This window comes from Scardinius erythrophthalmus (genome assembly GCF_964197995.2).
Source record: "Scardinius erythrophthalmus genome assembly, chromosome: 20".
NCBI lineage: Eukaryota > Metazoa > Chordata > Actinopteri > Cypriniformes > Leuciscidae > Scardinius > Scardinius erythrophthalmus.
In genome coordinates this window covers 28316426-28339662 of record NC_138240.1, presented here as the reverse complement: position 1 = coordinate 28339662, position 23237 = coordinate 28316426, and the positions used below count along the sequence as shown (strand labels likewise).

General features: G+C 37.9%; 1 protein-coding gene across 1 annotated transcript in view; it reads left to right on the top strand.

Moving 5' to 3' along the window:
* The window catches only part of mtor (mechanistic target of rapamycin kinase), a 253459-nt gene that overhangs the window by 195054 nt on the left and 35168 nt on the right, over positions 1–23237 (top strand). The window contains exons 43-52 of the mRNA XM_081349573.1: positions 677–799; positions 6138–6320; positions 6994–7128; positions 8386–8560; positions 12330–12465; positions 17934–18081; positions 18627–18749; positions 20304–20386; positions 20490–20562; positions 20648–20722. Of these exons, the coding sequence (XP_081205699.1) occupies positions 677–799; positions 6138–6320; positions 6994–7128; positions 8386–8560; positions 12330–12465; positions 17934–18081; positions 18627–18749; positions 20304–20386; positions 20490–20562; positions 20648–20722 (1254 nt within the window). The remainder of the gene's footprint in view (positions 1–676; positions 800–6137; positions 6321–6993; positions 7129–8385; positions 8561–12329; positions 12466–17933; positions 18082–18626; positions 18750–20303; positions 20387–20489; positions 20563–20647; positions 20723–23237) is intronic.

The following is a 23237-nucleotide window of genomic DNA, read 5'->3' as shown; positions in this document are numbered from 1 at the left end:
TCTTCACAAACATGTGATTGTCTAGATTAAATGATTCCTTATAAATGAATTAGATAAAACCTAATTTGTAAGTCGCTTTGGACAAAAGCGTCTGCTAAATGACTAAATGTAAATGAAAATGTATGTTGTGTGTCATCAGCATACATGTAGCAATGGTGGGGGAAACCATGTCCCTGTATAATAGGTCCCAGTGATGTTGTGTGTATGGAGATAAGGAAGGTTAAGTTAAAGTGGTTCTGGTCTAATTGCTTGACCTGGTTTTAGTTTAATTAGACAAACATACAGTATGTTTATGTCTATGTATGTATTTCTTTACAAAACTGACATTTTAGTCAGAAGTAAAAAAAAAAAAAAAAAAGTATCAGCACACATGGGAATTCATTCAATGCTGTTTTAAAAGCTCAGAAAAATTCAGAGACAAAAACTCAAGACATTTGACAGAATGAGTTTGCAGACTTGGAATCTAGACAAAGAACCAACAAATATTACACCTTTAGTACCATTTGTGTTATTTCATAGTTGTGATGACTTATTATTCTAAAATGTGATAAATAGTCATGACAAAGAATGGGTAGGTGTGCCCAAACTTTTTACTTGTAGTGTGCATGAATCATATGGCCTGTGACCTTTGTTAGCAGCAGTTTGATTCATAGGCTTTCTGTTTGCACACTTAAAGGCTTTGATTTATCCACTCACTGTGGCTTCCAAGTCCACCACCACTGCCCGCCACAATGCAGCCAACAAGATCCTGAAGAACATGTGTGAGCACTGCAACACCCTGGTCCAGCAAGCCATTATGGTACGAGTGCACATTCAGTTTGACTGTCTGAATAATAAATGTTTTATTATGGACACATTGGCCTTTGGTTATGTTCCTCTCCCTCTTGGTTGATTTTGCTCACTCAGACAAGCTTTACAGAATGTGCTATGAGAATGAGCTACAAGTTTCCATAAATAGTGAGTTTTTCTGTGAATGTAAATTTGAGATTTAAAAACTATTCAAACTCACTCTCAGACTTCTACTCTCACTCATTTCGTCACTTGCAGTCGTCACCTGCATTCTCTGCTGCCTGCATCGTCGCTTACACTTGACAGAAATAAACCAGAAATATTTTTCCAACAATTTGTTTGGATTGCCAGTGGGGCCAAGAAGCTGGAATGGTTAAATGATTAAAAGTTATTTATTAATAAAATGAGAGAGACTATAATTTATTATCTTTTATTTATTCTTTTCAAAAAAAGATTTTTGTTTCTGCTTGTGGCTTGTCTCTTGTGTCTATTGTAGGTATATAATAAATTTCATTACATCAACAAATTGCTCAAAGAACATAAGCATATCCTGCATATGAGTAAAAACAAAGCTGGAGGGGGTTCCAGAGCATTATTCCTGTTCTCTGGACATTCAGCCTTTAGTTACTTGGCCATTGCCTTGGTTTTGTTACACAGTAACAAGATTCTGTTTAGCTGCCCACAGTATTTTGGGCAGCTGAACAGAATCAAGAACATTTGAGTGTTCCACACACCACTTGCTGTCTGTCTTCAAACCCACCATGAATGGATTCTGTGAAACATATAGCACAATGCTCATGATAAGGCATTTTTAATTGCAATAAACCCAAAACAATAACATTGCTTGAATGTTCAAAAAAATATTAAAGGAACTTTCACTTTACTGCTAAAGTCAGAGTTTATTTATATAACACCATTTATACAGCAGCAGCTGGCCAACATGCTTTACAACACATAAGCAAAACCAAAGCTCCAGATTGTGTAGACCAACAAGTTTATTTCCTTGCTCTTTGTTATTGTAAAGGTATTTTATTCGCATACAATGCCAGTCATTAGTTTGGACTAACTTAAATTTGTTTCTCATGATGTCAGCCTTTTGGTCTAAAGGCTGAAATATGTGAATTTACATTTCATTTAAATGTATTAATTTACCAACCCACAGCTAACAATGTAAGGTTTCAAACATGGTCTATAATAGTAGGATTTAAGAAATAGTGAAAGCATAGAAAATAAATTTTTTTAAGAGTCAGCAGGATGCAGTTAAAGTATTGGTTCACTCCAGAATTAAAATGTCCTAATAATTTACTCAATTTACTGAATCTAGAACATTTGAGTGTTCCACACACCACTTGCTGTCTGTCTTCAAACCCACCATGAATGAATTCTGTGAAATATATAGCACAATGCTCATGATGACAAGGCATTTTTTAATTGCAATAAACCAAAAACAATAATGATAACATTGCATGAATGTTCAAAAATATACAGTGAGGAAAATAAGTATTTGAACACCCTGCTATTTTGCAAGTTCTCCCACTTGGAAATCATGGAGGGGTCTGAAATTGTCATCGTAGGTGCATGTCCACTGTGAGAGACATAATCTAAAAAAAAAAAATCCAGAAATCACAATATATGATTTTTTAACTATTTATTTGTATGATACAGCTGCAAATAAGTATTTGAACACCTGTCTATCAGCTAGAATTCTGACCCTCAAAGACCTGTTAGTCTGCCTTTAAAATGTCCACCTCCACTCCATTTATTATCCTAAATTAGATGCACCTGTTTGAGGTCGTTAGCTGCATAAAGACACCTGTCCACCCCATACAATCAGTAAGAATCCAACTACTAACATGGCCAAGACCAAAGAGCTGTCCAAAGACACTAGAGACAAAATTGTACACCTCCTCAAGGCTGGAAAGGGCTACGGGGAAATTGCCAAGCAGCTTGGTGAAAAAAGGTCCACTGTTGGAGCAATCATTAGAAAATGGAAGAAGCTAAACATGACTGTCAATCTCCTGAAATTGAAATCATGCATGGCACGGAAGGTTCCCCTGCTTAAACCAGCACATGTGAAGGCCCGTCTTAAGTTTGCCAATGACCATTTGGATGATCCAGAGGAGTCATGGGAGAAAGTCATGTGGTCAAAATAGAACTTTTTGGTCATAATAGAACTTTTTGGTCATAATTCCACTAAACGTGTTTGGAGGAAGAAGAATGATGAGTACCGTCCCAAGAACACCATCCCTACTGTGAAGCATGGGGGTGGTAGCATCATGCTTTGGGGGTGTGTTTTTTGCACATGGGACAGGGCGACTGCACTGTATTAAGGAGAGGATGACCGGGGCCATGTATTGCGAGATTTTGGGGAACAACCTCCTTCCCTCAGTTAGAGCATTGAAGATGGGTCGAGGCTGGGTCTTCCAACATGACAATGACCCGAAGCACACAGCCAGGATAACCAAGGAGTGGCTCTGTAAGAAGCATATCAAGGTCCTGGCGTGGCCTAGCCAGTCTCCAGACCTAAACCCAATAGAGAATCTTTGGAGGGAGCTCAAACTCTGTGTTTCTCAGCGACAGCCCAGAAACCTGACTGATCTAGAGAAGATTTGTGTGGAGGAGTGGGCCAAAATCCCTCCTGCAGTGTGTGCAAACCTGGTGAAAAACTACAGGAAACGTTTGACCTCTGTTATTGCAAACAAAGGCTACTGTACCAAATATTAACATTGATTTTCTCAGGTGTTCAAATACTTATTTGCAGCTGTATCATACAAATAAATAGTTAAAAAAATCACACATTGTGATTTCTGGATTTTTATATTTTTTTTGGATTATGTCTCTCACAGTGGACATGCACCTACGGTGACAATTTCAGACCCCTCCATGATTTCTAAGTGGGAGAACTTGCAAAATAGCAGGGTGTTCAAATACTTATTTTCCTCACTGTATATATTAAAGGAACTTTCTTTTTACTGCTAAAGTCAGAGTTTATTTATATAACACCATTTATACAGCAGAAGCTGGCCAACATGCTTTACAACACATCATTAAAAACACCAATCAGAATACCATAAAGAAAAATGAGAACAAATAATAATAAAACAACAAATAATATCTGCAGTGAAAATAAATTAATAAATAAATAAATCATAAAACTCATATAATGATTAGAATGTATAAGCCCACTGGCAGAAATAAGTCAGAAACCAGATTGAAAACTACATCAATGCAATCAAGAATTTATAGAAGCCGAATGGCCCAGTAGTCGTACTCTAAGTATTCATAATATTTTGTGATCATTTAAGGAACTTTGAAAACCAGTCAGAAGTAGTGAGCACTACTCTTCTAACAACACCCATTTCTTGTGGTGATTGAAGGGGTGCATTCTCCAATATAGGATGTTGTTTATCTATATTACCATCATCTGCCTAAAAAATAATACAACCAAATATATATTACGTTTAGTCTGTCTTAATTTTATAAATTACATTTTAAAGACAAATTGCAATTTTCTTTATATACAAAATGTTTTTATTAAACATTAAATGTTGTGTTTGTGTTTCCAAAATCACAGATTTCCCCATTAAAGACGCTACATTTAGTTGTAATTCCTTTTCATTTAGTTAAGTCACACATGTACTATTGCCTCCACTGCCACAGTTTTACTGTGAGAATGTAAAGTAAAACAGACGGTAAACTATAGCCTACAGTGCTAATGTGTAAGTGATATAATAACCTTAAGACAATATAAAAATAAATACCATTCTGTCAAATTGTTTATTTTATGTATTCAAGATAGTAAAGGAGTGGCATCATACCAAAATCGTAATAAATAGCCTAATGTCTAAAGCACAAGGAGCTGTAAGTCATAAATCAGTATAACTTTTAATTATTGTATATCAGCAATAAAAAGTCTAAACACAGCGTATAATTATGTTTTGGGAAAAAGACACACAGCAATGATTTTTTTAACTAAATGAGACATAATCCACTATGCATTGATATAAGATGGTCTTGCAGTCAGTGGAAAATGTAGGTTGCGATTACAAGTGACGTCACTGGCAGAGGAAGCGCAAGTCTGAGAGTGCAAGTTTAAGTCATCAGCCAGACCCTTCTCAAACTCTCAGATCCTCCAGAGAATGAGACTTACAATAGAAAAGAGAAAAAGATTGTCGGTAACACTTTATAATAACTGCATGCTATTAATCATTAGTTAAGCATTACTGAACAGTTAATTCATCATTTATAAAGCATAAATAGACATTTAGCAGTTTATAAATACAGCTATAAATGCTTTATTCTTGATTTATAAACACATCTATAATGTGTTTAATAATTGTATTTTCATACTTTATTAATGATCAATTTATCATTTCTAAATTAAGTGTTGCATTATTTACAAACCAGTAACATAATTTACCATTATTTACAAACTAGGTCTTGTCATTGATTAATAAGATCACTTAGAAAGTGTAAGTAAATGTAGTAGATGCAGGGAGTTAAAAAGCGTTTAGTTGTGGTCAGTTAACTATTTTTGTGAGCTCATCTAAAGTGAGGACTAGTTATGCCTTGTAAAGCATTTATAAAGGAGATTTAAAGGCTCATTTATCTTATGAACAGAAAAAGGAAACAAACACAACACAGTGATACAGAACATAAAAATATTTAACAGCCTTTAAATCTCCTTTGTAAATGCTTTACATGGCATAAATAGTCCTCACTTTAGATGAGCTCACAAAAATAGTTAACTGACCACCACTAAATGCTTTATAACTACCTGAATTAACCATTAATTACTGTAAAAATGCACTCTAATAAAGCATTTATTAACACACTAAGTAACTATTACTATATGTCTGAATAATAATATGTATTTAAACAGTTTATTAATAATTTACTTACACCTTCTAAGTGATCTTATGAACCACTGACAACTCCTAAATAACCAGTTTGTAAATAATGCAATACTTCATTTAGAAATGATAAGTTGATCATTAATAAAGTATGAAAATACAATTAATAAACATATTATAGAGATGCTTTAAAATCAAGAACAAAGCATGTATAGCTGTATTTATAAACTGCTTATTAATGCTTTATAAATGACGAATTAACTGTTTACTAGTGCTTAACCAATGATTAATAGCGTGCAGTTATTATAAAGTGTTACCAGATTGTCTGATAACATGGTAAATAACAACAATCACTAAGGTACAGGAGAAGCATTGGTAAGCAATGCTTTTAAGGCAGAGCTTAACCAATGGTCAATTATGATCCAAAACATCTGCTAAAAGCGAAATTAGTCTAAGTAGAAGCACCACATGACCCCTGTTTCTGTCCATGTTCAGGTAAGTGAGGAGCTGATCAGGGTGGCTATTCTGTGGCATGAAATGTGGCACGAAGGGCTGGAGGAGGCGTCACGTCTGTACTTTGGAGAGAGGAATGTCAAGGGAATGTTTGCCGTCCTGGAGCCCCTTCATGCCATGATGGAGAGAGGGCCACAAACTTTGAAAGAAACGTCCTTTAATCAGGTAAAAATGCACATACTTCACAAAAAAATATCATTCAAAATGTAAGAAAGTTGAGAAGATAAGACCTTTATGTGCTTAAAGTACTAAAGAAATTATTCTACCTCAGTTAATGGATGTTTTGAGTTTACAGCAGTAGTAAGACCACTGTAACACATGACTTTATGTGCATATACATTAATCTTCAGTAATATGTTTCCATTTTTCACTAAATGTGTGCTTTCTTTGCCTATCATTGAAAAAAATCCACTAGATACAAAATATTTTCTTCTACTTTCATTTCAAATATTTATTACCATTGTTTCCCAAGTTCATGGAGAACCTGGATAACTACAATATTGTGGAATTGTAAAATTGTGATTTCCTGGTCTGGAAAAGTTATTGAAAAGAATAAAATTGTCATGGAAAAATCTATGCTCTGTCCTAAAATATTTAATCAGAGTGCATTAAATTAAAAACACACATCAATTCATAATTGTAATAAATTGTTGTTGTTTTTTTGTCTTTTTCTTTCTCAAAACTACATATCTGTGTATTCTTTGGAGATTGCGTTAACCACTTTCATTCCATATATAAATGTTAATGAGTTTCATTCCATACAAGAAAGTCCTTTACTGAGAATAAAGATGCTGACCTGCATCACTTTTTCATTTTATAACTGTGGCTGTTGTTTCAGGCTTATGGCCGAGACCTGATGGAGGCGCAGGACTGGTGCAGAAAGTACATGCGATCAGGAAATGTGAAGGACCTGACGCAGGCCTGGGACCTGTACTACCACGTGTTCCGCAGGATCTCCAAACAGCTGCCACAGGTCTGCCAACAGTGTTTCCTAATGGTGTAGTGCTCAGAATAATCATTAGATCATCTACATCTGCCAGCATATCTTTTACCATAAATCATAATCATAAAATTTTTTTTTTTTACTCCAAGGCCCCCCTCCTCTCCAAATCAATACTGAAAGCCAACCCCCTCCCTCCAACCTTTTTTATTCACAAAAACATTTTATTCTAGTTATTACTTACTTTTCAACTCCATGTTATTATTTTTAAACAAAATAAATTCAACATAATTTGAAAAATGTCGCTGCAGACATTCTTTACAACTTGTCTGTCATACCAAACAAGATCACAAAGAGATGTCAAAGGACTGCATACGGATACATTCAGAATTATTAAACGCACCAAATACAAAAAAAAAATTCTGAATGTTTGGAAACTCAGCAATCTGACGGCGGGACAATGTCATCAGTGAACAGTTCCTCTGTCAGAACATGTTTGTGTCTATGTTTGGAGCGTCTGATGCCCATGTGTACATAAACACCACTGATCCTCACAAACTTCTCCAAAACACACTTCTTCGGCGAGCATCCATTATAAAACACTCATGATGTTTGCGCATCAATAATAACGGACTGGCGCATGTCTAATGTACGACTCCTAAATGTCACTGTAATTGCCTTTACCTTCATTACAATTGTCATCCATCTTTACCCAACTGACGGTGCTGTCCACTGTCACAGAGCAGAGCAAGTGTTTTCAGTTCATTCCTATGGAAGTTGAGCTTCACGCTCACGCATGCTTAAATTGAAAATGCTCGCTCTGCTCCACGGCAGTGGACACTTACCGTGAGAGATATAGTTTTCATATTCTTTGTTAATGAAGCGGTTGGGTGTTTTGAGCCACAGTTCAGCCTGTATTTCACACAGCGCGATGAGAAACAGCTTGGGTTGCTCTGAAACAATTACAGAATACGTACAGAAGAATTTTTTTTTCCACTGCACTAGAAACATATGTGATGTTGCAGGTGAACTATGGAAAGCGGATTTTCAGAATGAAGACTGGCTTTGATATTACCAGATTTTATATTATATTATATTTTTACCAGATTTTATATATTTATTATTTTATTCTATCATGTATATCTGACAGTGTTGATAAGATGTCAGATGTGAAATCGTATAAAAGAGGTGTACTTTTAAATTAACCTATTACTTCTGCCAGAATATAATTATGTTTGTTTATAAAAGTGTTAAATTGTGAAACATTATTGCATATTGCCTTGTCCACAGCTCACTTCCCTAGAGCTTCAGTACGTCTCACCTAAACTGCTTATGTGTCGTGATCTGGAGTTGGCTGTGCCCGGAACATATGACCCCAATCAGCCAATAATACGTATCCAGTCCATTGCTCCCTCACTGCAGGTTATCACCTCCAAACAGCGGCCACGCAAACTCACCATCATGGGTAAGAGACAAATAAAAAATTGCAGTTTTGCATAGGCTGTAAATTTGATTAAGACTAGGGGCAAAGAAAATTATCAACAAAAGACAAATGCACAGTTTTACACCTGATCAGGCTCATGGCTTGCTCTGAGCAATGGCCAACTATACTGTCAGTTTGTCTGACAGCATATCTCACCAAACTGCCTGTTTAATATAAGTGAATTTAATTTGTAACATTTCAATGCAAAAATAAAACAAAATATAGCTGCGAGCAGCGATTGCGGGCCCAAGCTGCTGGCACCGCCACCCTGGTGCCTTTAGTTACACTAAAGGCACCGGGGTGGCGGTTTCACCGGCTTGGGCCCTCCATCGCTGCTCGCAGCTATATTTATATATATATATATATATATATATATATATATATATATATATATATATATATATATATATATATATATATATATATATATATATATATATCAGATAAGTAATATTATCTGTCTTGTCACTTACAAAAAAAATATATATATATGTATATAACCCTAACCCTAACATCATTCAAACTGCAAAGGGTTAACATATTTGTGTACAGTCGAAATAAAACAAAACATTGTGCTTTTGTAAAATAAATTCAAGCAATCTGCCCCCGAATGTCAGGGTCTGGGTGAGGAAGGAGACAAGCCAAGCGAAGTACCAAAATAACAAAGGTTTATTTAACAGGAGGTAACTCAAAACAAACAAGAAACAGTGTGCTGGTGCACAAACAATAACCGACCAAAGACGAGTGAAGACCAGGAACTTAAAGACCAGGTGCGGACCCTTCAGGTGGCCATGGCGGTGCGGACCCTTCGGATGGCCATGGCGGAGAAGCCCCTTCGGGTGGCCATGGCGGAGAAGCACCTCGGGTGACCGTGGCCCCTCTGAGTGGCCAGGACGGAGCTCTATGGCCCCCCCCCAAAAAAAATACTTGGGGAAAGTCCCGGGTTTTAACACTGGACAGGAAGAGGCAGGGGGCGAAAGCGGCTCTGGGCTGGACAGGACCAGTGATGAAGCCGGCTCTGGGCTGAACAGGACCAGCCGCGAAGAGGGCTCAGAGCTGGACAGGACCAGCGGTGAAAACGCCTTTGGGAAGACTGGCTCTGGCTCTTGCTCGACCGGGCAGCCGACACCCGACTCGGAACAAGACCCGGAACTGGACTCAGAACTGGACTCGGAACAGGACTCGGGACAGGATTCGGGACAGGACTCGGAACTGGATCCGGCCTCTCCGGGCCAACAACTGTCTCAGGCTCGGCGGGCATGACGCGAACTGCCTTGTCTTCGGCAGATCTGGCGTGAAGTGCGGGCTCGGCTGGACTCGGAACCGGACTCGGAACCGGATCTGGCCTCTCTGGGCCAACAACCGGCTCAGGCTCAGCGGGCATGACGCTCTCAATCTCAGGCGCGGCGGGCATGACGCGAACTGCCTTAGCTTCGGCAGATCTGGCATGAATTGCGGGCTCGGCTGGACTGGCGACAAGTGCAGGCTCGGCCGGACTGACATGAAGTGCAGGCTCGGCTGGACTGGCGTGAAGTGCAGGCCCGGCTGGACTGGCGTGAAGTGCAGGCTCGGCTGGACTGGCGTGAAGTGCAGGCTCGGCTGGACTGGCGTGAAGTGCAGGCTCGGCTGGACTGGCGTGAAGTGAAGTGCAGGCACGGCTGCACTGGGGTGAAGTGCAGGCTCGGCTGGAATGGCGTGATGCAACAGATCGCGGCTATCCCGAGCCTAAGCCGCGATCTATCCAGTGAGCTCCCAGCTCATGATGTGGGTCGGTTATTCTGTCTGGGTCCGGGTGAGGAAGGAGACAAGCCAAGCGAAGTACCAAAATAACAAAGGTTTATTTAACAGGAGGTAACTCAAAACAAACAAGAAACAGTGTGCTGGTGCACAAACAATAACCGACCAAAGACGAGTGAAGACCAGGAACTTAAATACACACACAGATGAACACAAGACAGGTGATGCAGATGATGATAACGATGAACAGGTGGGTAATTGAGGGAGTGAGTTCAGGTGTGGAGACAAGGAGGATTCTGGGAACTGTAGTGAACAGGACGAAGACAGACGGTGAATGTGACACCGAAATGGCGCTAATTTTAAAATTAAACTTAAATGCTCACGGCTGCATGGGCATTCATAACGGTGAACGAGCCTGCACTTCACGCCAGTCCAGCCGTCCACGGCGATGAACGAGCAGAACAGAGGCAAAGTTTAGTTCATTCCTACTTCCATAGGAATTCATTGAAAACACTCGCTCTGCTCTGCACCATTATCCATGTCAGTGCGGACAAACATATTTTACTTTAGTTTTTAAGTTAGCGATTCAAAAGCCCCTAGCGGTGTCACACGTTGATTAACTGGTGTTAAAATATTCTCACCGTCACATACCTAGTATATTTTTATATAGATTCAATAGGCCTACCTGATTTTGAACACAAGAGGGCAGTATAGCACTATGAATGACATAATTTATTTATTTTTGGACTAAAAAAACATTCTGGATGTTTTTAAACTTAAACAATTAAATTGAAAAAAAAAAGAATAAAATGGGTTTAGTTCTGATATTTGTATAATTTTATATAGAATTTTTAGAAGATATGAGGCTTATAGTGTTTCCTTTTTTGACATTAATCCCTCGCCATAGCAAAACTGCTGAGATATTTATTATCTGTTTACAATTTACCATCTTTAATGTATTTTCATCATGTTGAAAAAGTTTGGTGGGAATAAAATAAACCACTTAAGAGAAGTGGGTACAAATTCAGAGGCTGATTTTGCAAAGAAATCGACATTCAAACCAAAATATCTGACTTTCTGATGCTCGGAGCTAATGAGTGTAAATTAGAAAATTGTCTGACTCGATGAGACCAATATGCGTACTGATTTTTGTGACTGTACATAAAATTAACCCCCCCACTTTTGTCAAAAGCATTTAGAAAGTGACACACTTCCTGCTGCCAGTTGGTGGCGCTATAACTTTGACTCACAATAGTCACATCCATGTGATCGGCCTCTTACAACGAACACACTGCTGAAGTTTCATCAAGATCAGTTAATGTATGCAGAAGTTATAACACACTTCCTGGGTCCCATTATTCGCCATCAATTCGTTTCCTCGCCACAGTCAAACCGTTCGAGATATCAACAATCCGTTCGCAAGAATTCATCCTCAATGTCTTGACTTCATTCACACCGAGTTTGCTGGCGATCGGATGAATTCCCTAGGAGGAGTATTTCACATTCCATTGTATGCGTTTTCCAAACAACGTATAATAACCGACTTCCTGTTGGGCTGGTGTAAAACTTAGAGCACGAAAGTTGTTCGGCCCAATGGGATCTATATGTGTACTGAGTTTCATATTATTACATGCAAGCTTGTTTGATTTATGGACCAAGTTTTCGGACACCATTCCAGGGGGGCGCTGTCGAGCCCCCCTGCCACGCCAGCTTCAGTCCGGCCGCAGGTTCTGACGTGTGTGCAAAATTTCAAGAGTTTTTGAGCATGTTAAGGGCCCCAAAAGTGGCAAAAAGGCAAAAAAATATATATAATAATCCTTCCGGAAACAATAGGGCCTTCGCCCTTTGGGCCTGTGCCCTAAAAATTAAAGCAAAGTAAAGATACATGAGCCATGATGTATGAGGGGTTGTTTGTTTTGTTTTTTTCATACACATGCGGTTGTAAATTTGAAGTTGGAGTTGGGTTTGATATGGAGAGACAAAATCTTTCTCTGTTCTCCTCTGCACCCTGCAGGTAGCAACGGTCATGAGTTCATGTTCCTGCTGAAGGGCCATGAAGATCTACGGCAAGACGAGAGGGTCATGCAGCTTTTTGGCTTAGTGAACACTCTACTGGCTAATGACCCAGCCTCCTTACGCAAGAATCTAAGGCAAGCCTCTCGCATTCATGCATCAGAACATCTCAGACAGTGTAATTCTTTAAAACAAATTACATCAGGCAAATAAGACATAGCTAAAGCAAATAATATATTGATATTGATCTTAATTGATTATCTCACTTTATGTATTTTCTCTGAAATGGCTTAAAAAGATAATTTTGGTTTTTGATTAGTGGAATCACCAATTGACGTTGTCAAGTAGATTCAGAATGTTTGATGCAAGAAGTGTGATACAGTATAAATTAGTAGTCGACCGATTTGCAGTATTATATATCGGCCACCATTTAGCACATTTAATGCAAAATGTTCACATTTTGTAGTAGTTGTGTAAAAGTCCCTCAATTGTCCTAAGAATGAAAAGCTGTATCTCATCATCAAATAGCCAATACAGGCTTCAGATAGTGGGCAGCTTTACTACTCATGCACACAATCATTGATCATCGAGGCAGCTGCACACCATAATAAAAGAAACCAAGGCAATGTACATTTTTGAACTGGGTAGTTTGTGTAACTTCAGCTATTATTTGGTCTTGTGGAATATATGTAAACATATGTTATATGAAATGGCTTATTTATGGTGGTACTAAATAAAATAAAAAGTTATGACCCCATTTTTTTTTTTTAAATGACAAAACAGCTTGCAGATTCTGCAACAAGTATTCAAACTTGTGAGAGCAACTGCATATTTTCACTAAAATATTTTAATAAAAAATCCCGCGCAAGGACTTAAGTGAACATCTTTTGCATTGATTCCATGAAGTGGCCAGTTTTAAAAGATTCCTACAAATGACCTGACCTGAATTTACTAATGTTAATGTTTTAAAGTTTTTAATCCGATATGGCATTACAGTCTTTCTCTCACTTTTGGCTGCTCCCTTTAAGGGTCACCACGGTGACCACATAGATCACCCACATATTTATTTGGAACAGGTTGTACACCAGATGTCCTTCCCGACACAACCCAGCACTGGGTGTGCAGTGCACTAACTCATGCAACCCCAGTACTAGGATGCAGTCACACGAACACACACACACACACACACACACACATACACACACTCACTCCTGTGGGAAATTTAGTATATCCAGTCCACTTGTATTGTGGGGGAAACGAGAGCACCCCGAGGAAACCCATGCTAACACGGAGGGAACATGCAAAACTGCACATAGACTTCTTGCTCAGCTGGTACTCAAATTGAGGACCTTCTTTCTGTGGGGCAACAGTGCTCCCCACTGAGCAGAACTGGTATCACCTTTGGAAAATATGAGCAAAACTTGTTCGCTTTCGATTTGTTGGTTTGGTCTTTTATTTACAATATTCACTAAATCTTCTTCTTTTTTTCAACTATGTTTTTTTTTTTTTTTTTTTTTATATGCTTGCAATCAAAATTATTGAACCCCTTGACAAGACATTCTGGTTTTGTGAACAAAATTGTATGAAAACACTAAGTCACCAGTAAACCATCATAGAATGTTTATTCATACACATTTGAGGGAATCTGAGAATGTAAACTTGAGTTACTTAGTTCAAATGAAAAATAAAAAAATTAATTGGTTCTAAACATAACATATCAAAAATATTCAACCCCCCAAAAAGTTTTTTTTAGAGAGAATTGTTTACTCTTTATAACCTCAAATAAACTTTAGATGTGCCCAATAATAGAGGAGTCGTTATATAAACTTTGTGTGTATGTCGCCTCCAAGAATACAAGAACACCCACTTTCGTCCTCCCAGTTAGGACAGGTGGGCTTATCAGATGTAATTTGTGCTTGTCCACAGCAGCAATGTTGTTGTCCCGCACCATTCCGCATCTTGACGCAGAGGCTGACGGAGGAGAGATGTTATTTCACTTTAACGATGAATGAATTTTGAGAGATAATTGGTCATGCCAAGAAACCTCTGCAAACCATGTTTGCCCTCTGGATCAGGCATCTGGTGGATGGCCTTGGTTTTGTTTGGGTCGGGCTTTACACCTTTATCTGTGAGAAGGTGGCCGAGACCCTGAAGCTTCATCTTGTCAGGTTCAGCTGCATATTGATGGCTCTGACACACATTTAAGAAGTTTGTTGTGTTCATGTACAGAAGAAACCCAGATCAAGATGTCATCTACGACTATTTAATGTGGTTGTCCAGAAAAGAGCTGTTCCATGCATCTCTGAATAACTTATTCGTAAAAAAAATGATCTTCCGAACGAGGTCATAATTGTCATGAGTTTCAATGATTCCACTTCCAGTGGGATTTGCCAGAATCCACATCTTGCATCTAGAACGCTAAATGAAGACCTTTGCTTGTGGCAAATCAGCAATCACTTGCTCTAAAGTCTTTAATGGGTGATGAGGCCTCAAGAGAGCCTTGTTAAGATGCATGGGGTCAATGTATATAATGTGTACTGGACCATACTGGACCAGACTGCAGCTGCCATGGCAGACACCCAAGGAGTAGCTTCCTCCACTGCCGAAGTAATTCCTAGTCTGGCCATCTTTTCCAACTCTTGGGCAACTTTCATGTCTATTTTCATATCTATTGGTGGTCCTCACTTTCCACTTCATTTATGATTTAATTAAATTCTTTCATCAGGTTTTCGCATCATGATATTCTGTCTATGCATGTCTGTTTATTATCATGTTCCGTTCTGGCAAGCAAATCTCATAAAATTTCTTAACACAACACATCAGGATCCTCTTTGTCCTCACCCACTTTCATCCTCCCAGTCTCTTCCCCCCATGTCCATTTCAAAATGTCTGGCTCCCATACATCAGAATCAGAGTGAGCTTTATTTGCCAAGTATATTTACACACAAGGAATTTATCTTGGTGACAGGAGCTTCTATTCCAGTGCAAAAGAAAGTACAGACATAGTGCAGACAAACATGATAGTGCAGGCATACATAGGAAATTACACAGTAGAAATAAAAAATAAAAAAAATAATATAAGAAACCAAAATAATGCAATATAATAGAGCAATTTAAGGTTGGGCAGGGGGAACCAATAATCTTCTCAGCCATCCTACATCTATGAATTTGTACATATTCTACATTAAACAAATTGCCATAATGTCATGATTCTTTAGTGAATTTATGATGCTCGTCGCATGGTTAACTATTTTCACTAACTGCAGCAGCAAAGCACCCCATAACAAGACTGACCCACCTCCGTGTTTGACCTTGGGAATGGTTTTCTTATCGTCATAAGCCATTCCTTTTTTTGTACCAGGCATATTTCTTTATCTTTGGGTCCAAAGTTTTAGTTTGGTCTCGTCACTCTAGTACTCAAGAACATGTGAGGGCACACCACAGCTTAACATATGGAAGTGCCGGTACTGCCTACCAGTGCGTACTGGTTAGCCAGAGCACTGAAAATGATGCTGCCAACTGTGTCTCTTGGAACTTTTAATGTCTTGGAATGTTCTTATAGCCATAGCCTTTTTGACAACTTTTTTCTTAGCTTTTGTGAGAGCTCTTTTGTCTTGGCCATATTTGCTACTCAACTTCAGCACTAAATTTAAACAAAATGTATGCATGTGTCACAACTTAAAGCTGCAGTCCATAGTTTTTCTTCTTTGTCACCATCTCTGTTCGAAATCTGCAATTGCAGTTATTCGCAGAATTATCAACTTTATGTGGGTTGTGCCTTGGCACAGCACTGCACGGATGAATCCAATGTTTTGAGGAGAATGTGCGGCTGTCAGTCACCGCACCAGTGTGGATACTGTCATTCGGAATCACAGATTCAAATTTTTGGAAGTATGACCAACATAAGAATTTTCACCGGAAAATGTCATCTGAACAAGTAAATAACTTCCACTTTTGTTCTGACCAACTAAGAAAAAAAAAGCATTGCAGTAAATTGCACTGATTAAATCTAACGATCGCTTATGTCTTACGATCGCTTATGTCTTACCTGTCCAGCAGAAAAAAAAAACGTCTCTGCGTCCGTTTTGAACCTCTGCAATGGAGTTCATGCCACCTTTCAAAAGCCCATCTGATATTTTTCCTTGTTTTCTCAGGGGCCCAGTTGCAGTCTTTTTTTTTTTTTTTTTTTTGCCATTCCGAAGTTTTTTGCAATTTACAACGGGTGAATCTCCATTTGTCACTGGTGATTGTCATTTGAACCTTTCTGGATCCGCCATCAAATTGACAAGTTTAATTATATAAAGTGCTGTGAGAAAAGGCTATAAATCTCCACCTCCAACATCCTCACACACAATATAGCTTGAATTTCCTGCGGAAATCCACCAGTACCACTGGAACTAAAAACATTATTACAAGCTTACCGTTTTGAATCGCGCTAAGGCAAGCAGATAGTTTTGAACACTGGCTGGTTATGTACTTGCTCAATTTATTTTGGATAATTTTTAACCCAAAAAAGTTACGGAATGCAGCTTTAAGAGTTGTTATATTAAAGGCCCAGGTGTCCTTTTAATTTCCGCATCTGGACACGTCTCGCTTGCAGTCGTGTCCGCACAGCTTTCAAAGTACACTCAACCACGGATGAACGCGGATGGCCAACTTCGACACATGTGCAGTACTTTTGTTGTTACTCTTCTGTCTCTTCTGTGTTTCTTGCGCATGCGCTGTTGTACGTGCACCATTCTGCGCGGTCTCAAAAATTTGGCTGCACGCGGACAGGATGTGCGGATGTCCACGAACCCTCCTGATGATGAAAATTGTGTCACGCGGATGGCCGAAGTATACTTTGGGATGAAGTGTCGACTTCCCAAGAGCTTAATTGAATTTTTCAAACCATTTTGAATCCATAATAGCATGTACCCTAACAGGTTGTCTAGGACCTTTGATTGAAAAATAGCCCCACAAAATCAAAGATCCACCACCATGCTTCTCTGTAGGGTTGAGGTACTTTTCTACATGGCTATCTCTCTGTGTACAACAAAGCATTTCCAAAAAACTATATTTTGGATCTGTTTTTAAATAGATGTTGTGATTTTTATTTTATTTATTTTTTTATAGCCATTTCCTAATTTGTGCAGCCTTTCATCTTATAAATCATCTTCTCAGATCTTTCCCATAGTGATGACTAAAGGAATTTGGCCTTTTTATCGCCTTATATTTATTCCCCAGTAAAACAGGAAATCATTTACAAGAACATAAAAACATACATTATAAATGAAAACATACTTCAGATTTTTACTCCTAAGAATTTCTAGGGGTGCCAATAATTGTAGCACAATTTTAGGGGAAACAACATTTCACATTTATTTGTTCTTGGATTTTTTTGTCTAAAAGGGCAAACTCATAGCCCTTTATTTACCAAGAGTGCTTATATATGTGGATGACTCTACAATGCTCATACTCACTAGTCAGAGTATGAACTCACTAGTCAAGCGTAGTCTATTTGCATTGTTTTTTCAGAACTAATTAAAAAATGTCACCCAGCCCTATAGGTAGGTTATGATGATATAATGCTCATGTTTCCTCTAATGAATGTGTCTTTTAACAGTATTCAGCGCTATGCTGTGATCCCACTTTCCACCAACTCTGGTCTGATCGGCTGGGTTCCTCACTGTGACACGCTGCATGCACTGATTCGAGACTACCGAGAGAAGAAGAAGATCCTACTCAACATTGAACACCGCATTATGCTTAGGGTAACATGTCTTAAGCATAGCAAATACAGCTTCCTGATGTGACACCACATTTATTTGTGATAAAGCCCCTTTTCTTTACAAAATAAAAATTGTTGCCATATTTGAAGCACCTATATAAAATGTATGTGCCATAGTAAAATATTATGTTCGACATCGGTAACCATTTTGAAGCGCTAAACCTTTTTTTTTATATAATCCTTAGATGGAAACATGGCTAGTGAGGTATGAAATAAAATAAGCAAGTCATGAAGTGCACCCTTTTATCCAAAATAAACTGGGGGCAATTATTACAGGGACAATTCCCTGTGAAGTAATGTGGAGTTACATTCTTTAAATGAGGACATAAATGCTAACTCTTGGCTAGAGCCAACATGCTCTCTGGTTACAAACCATGAGCTTTAGACACTATGCCACTCTGTAAAGTGGACCAAATAAAAGGGCTGCATTATGCGGATAAAGCAGGAAGAAGTGAAGAACTGAAGTAAAACTGATCTCCGAAATTACTTAACTTCATTGAACAACTAAAACTGTGTCATTTATGTTAGATGGCCCCTGACTATGATCACTTGACTCTCATGGAGAAGGTGGAGGTGTTTGAGCATGCTGTGAACAATACAGCAGGAGACGACCTGGCCAAACTGCTCTGGCTTAAGAGTCCCAGTTCAGAGGTTCGCATTCATTATCTTCTCTCCTTCTCATAAAAAAAACTGTTGTGTTGTATATTAGGCATGTGGTCATATTAGCTGTGATCAGAGTCCATTCCAGTCACTTCATACTAAACTCTTTCTGCAGCCCCTCTACATTGTGACATGTGGCAAGATTTTAGTACAGATATATTTTCACTGCATGTTTTGTTCCATGACTGCTTAGGGCACCTACACTAGAACATTACTGAGCGTCTGATGGGAAGGAATGTATAAGCACATTTAAATTTAAATAAAGCAGGAATTGGGGGTGTGAGATTTTGACAAAAAAAATACTTTATCTCAATATTTTCTGAGATTTTGTATGATAATATCGATAATTAGGCAATATTTTGCTGAGTGTGTTTTTGTGCTGATTGTGGATAGCTTACTCCCAAAAGCTTTTCATATTCTGCATATTTTGTGTGGTGGTTTGTTTACAGCAGTGAAAGAAATGAACTTTTTCACTACGTACACCCTAAACCCGATTTCCAGGGGATTTTTACCTTTATAGTGGCAATCTTTTTATTAGATGTATGCATCATCTATTATGTCAAATTCTTGCATTTAATCATTAAATTCAATTAGAATAATAAGGAACTATAGGATGTTACCAATCAAATGAAATCATTGTGAACAAAATCCACTTTTCCTGCTTCTGTGCCACTTCTGCAGTGCATCTAAGGCAGCATTTAGATGTATTTACATTGCAAGTTTAAAAAATACTTTGAAAAAATTATATTGGTTAAAAAAAAAGTACTAGCCAATGGCCATTCTTTTGCCAATGTATCTGTAGAGGGTTGCACTACTGAATAGAGCAATGACTTGATGAAGTGCCCTGGAATATACATGCAGTGACCATGCAGTGAAGTAAATTGCCTGAAATCTGTCAAAAACATGTCTGGGTCATATTACACCCCCAAAATATGAAATAGAAATTAGGAAATATCTATAAATTGTGCATAAACAACATGAAGCCTATTTTAGTACCAGTTATAAGCATTTAATTGTTTTACAATTAAATGTAATACAGAAAATTTGTATTGTGAAAAAATGTGCTGTGTCCAGCTATGATTATTTTAATGTATTTAACGTATTACAATAGTGAAAATGAGATTTATTTGATGTAACATTAGGATTTACTTACTATTTGTAAAATATAGTTAAGTTTTGTTTGATTTTGGTGTGAAATTTGACCTAGGCATTTAATCAAAAGATTCAGCATTATACTGAGTGGTGAAAATTATGAAAATAAACAAGGAAATCTGAAATGGTGCTGTTTTTTTTTTTTTTTTTTTTTTTTTTTTTTTACAAATAAAGGGAATAGTTCAACTGTGTGCAGATTTTCCTCGTTTATTTTCATATGTTTTGTTTTGATAATAATTTGGAGATAATTTGGATGTGCATACTTTTTCCCTCCTTCTAGTAGTGAAATTTATACCATTGTATCTACAAGATACTATCAGTTATTTATGCATTATTGTATTATTTTAATTTACAAAATGAAAAATGGGTTTACATAGCTTCCTCTTTATACAGGTTTGGTTCGACAGGAGGACCAACTACACCCGTTCACTAGCTGTCATGTCCATGGTTGGTTATATCTTAGGGCTTGGGGACAGGTACAAACTGAACAAAAATTATTGCATTTTATCAGCATTTATCACAGTAGTTTATTCATTTTTTATTATATTATGAATAATGTTTTTTTCCCTCCAACCACAGACATCCTTCCAATCTAATGTTGGACAGGCTCAGTGGAAAGATACTGCATATCGATTTTGGGGATTGTTTTGAGGTAGTTTTTCTTAGAAGCTACAACAAATAACCAACATACAGTGGTTTTGTTCATTCATAACTGAAATGTTGTTTTATATCTTAAGGTTGCAATGACCAGAGAAAAATTCCCTGAGAAAATACCTTTCAGATTAACCCGGATGTTGACCAATGCCATGGAGGTAAGATGGTCATTTATATGTGAGTGTATTTGGAGTGTTAAAGCTCTAAAAGCTTTTTCACCTTGTCTTTACTAGCTACTTTTCATGCCTGTTAATTTTGATCAAAATCACTATAAAATTCATTCAGCACTAATTTTGTACGATTCTTTAATCAGAAGGGTTTAAATCAGAAGGGTTACTCATTTAAAGTCAGTGTTTATTGCTGCAAATGAGGGAGCATAAAACTTTTACACCTCAATTACAAGCTGAGGTACCAAAACTCCACACCAAACTATGTATTAAAAAACATATGGCACAAATTTATGATCATATAAGAGTCATAGAAGCCGATACGTTATAATTATTTTACATGAAATATAAGCAGGGCACACCTGAAGCTCTACCTAAAATTCCCTAAAGTAATTCTCCTTCTCTCCACGACAGCAATCACATCAAATATAACCATTGACTCTAATAAGGGGGGAGAAGACTACACTGGTTGCACTGTTTGTTTTTCCTTGCAGCCTTCAAGGACAACCAATAGAAAACGTGTTTTCTTGTCATTATTTTGTGGTACATTTAATTTAGACTGCAAACACATATTCACAACTAAGGCAAAATACAATTCAATTTACCGTGATGTTGGAGATTCAGCAGTTGCCATTATACAGCGGTACATAAAACTAGGGATGTTAACCGATGACCGTTTGACCGATGGTTGACCGTATCAACGTTAACCGATCAAAGTTGTCGGTAGTCTGTAAAAAAAAAGAAAAAAAAGTGAACTCTAAATTAGGCTATTATAGACAGTGGACTAAATGCTATTACAGTTAGCCATCTCATTCCAATATCTTTTTGTGTGAAGTGAACAAATCCCTCACACTCAATTTTTTCATAACTCGCCCTTTTGTAGCCTACTTAATAAACCAATAAAAACATTTGGCGCGAGGTCACAGCGTTTGGGTTCGCGCGCTCACAAGGTTTGCAAAAAGTAAAGGCTACAGGCTAAAACACTCGAGGTTAGAGCCAGGGCAGCACTACCTCAAACCAGCCGCGGCGCTACCATTGTTTTTAGGTCCGGGCCCACCCATTTTCTACTATGGTTTTGTAAGTTTCTTCATTCGGATCTATTTGCGATCCATTCCATTCTAAACAAACAACGCAGTTTACATGCTTCGTCCTTGTTACATTAGTCATTAAGATAATAATTAATAAATGCATGCATAATTATCAATGAACTTGATAAATGTTGCAGATATTGTTTACTATGCATGCACAAACAAATGCCTTTCAACTTATGCGTTCAAAATTCAGAATAAAATGAATGTGCAGCAATTTGTACAAATAGAGAGTCTGTAGGCCTACTATATGTGTTGTAGCCATTAAATAAGCTCATTTAGTTTCATATTTGTTAAAATATTATGTTATCTTTTCATCTATGTTGATTATGAAAAGTGAACCGCACAAGTAAGATAGGATGCACAATATATCGAGAGATGTGGGTCAGACATGATTTTGAACACTTCATTAAGTTTTGTTTTGTAGAAAGCCTTTTTTTAAGTGAATTTCGTTTTGTATAAATTGTATCTTAATTTTAATAATTTTTTTATCAACCAATTGCCTGGATTTAATAAATAAGAAGTATCAATATAGATCAATATAATCATGGAGGCGCCCGCGCGGTCACTTGAATTGCTCGTGAACAGGAGCGCATCTCATCCTAACTTAACTAAACTCAGCGTATGCCTCACATGAAATATATCTTAAGAAAGCTTGTCTTTTTAACAATTTAAAACGAAAATAAATAGGCTACTCTCTGATTAATCCATGATGTGCATTTCTCTCTATAGGCGTGTTCACTACGGAGATGGCGATCGTCAACTTCATCTTTACAGCTGTTGTTTCTGTTAATAAACTAAAAATAATAGGCCTATAATTTTAAAATACGCTGAAACGGAGATAAAGGGGAACCGTTTTTTTTTTTTGGCTTATTTTAACTGGCCTTCAGTTTTCTGGAGGCCCACCTACAATCAAAATCCTGGCGCCGCTAGTGCCTCAAACTAAAGCGGCGTCTCTTCGGGGCTGTCCTTTTCTGCGCTGTTGGGGATTTTTTAAAAAAGTGACGTGAGTGGAAGGGCGGCGCGGGGGCTTGTGTGTGAGAGCGGGAGGCAGAGCGGCAGAGAGATGCGACAGAGTTGCGAAATTGCAGACGCGGCTCGAAATGGCTGTTATTTCAAATAGCGTAGCATATTTTAAACTAATCGGTTAACCGGTTTCAACCGGCTAATGAGGCTCGGTGGTCGGTCAAGAAAATGTTTAGTTTTCGCCATCCCTACATAAAACACACATATTCTAGTATTTCATCAAAAGATGGGGCCCTTTTTTAATGATCTAAGCGCATAGTCTAAATCGCATGGCATAAGCGCACTTAGGGCATGTCCGAATCCATTTTTTCTAGTTTAACGATGGGAAAAATGGTTGGCGTGCCCAGTGCTTGGTCTAAAAGAGTTGTCCCTATTCTTTTAATGAGTAATGG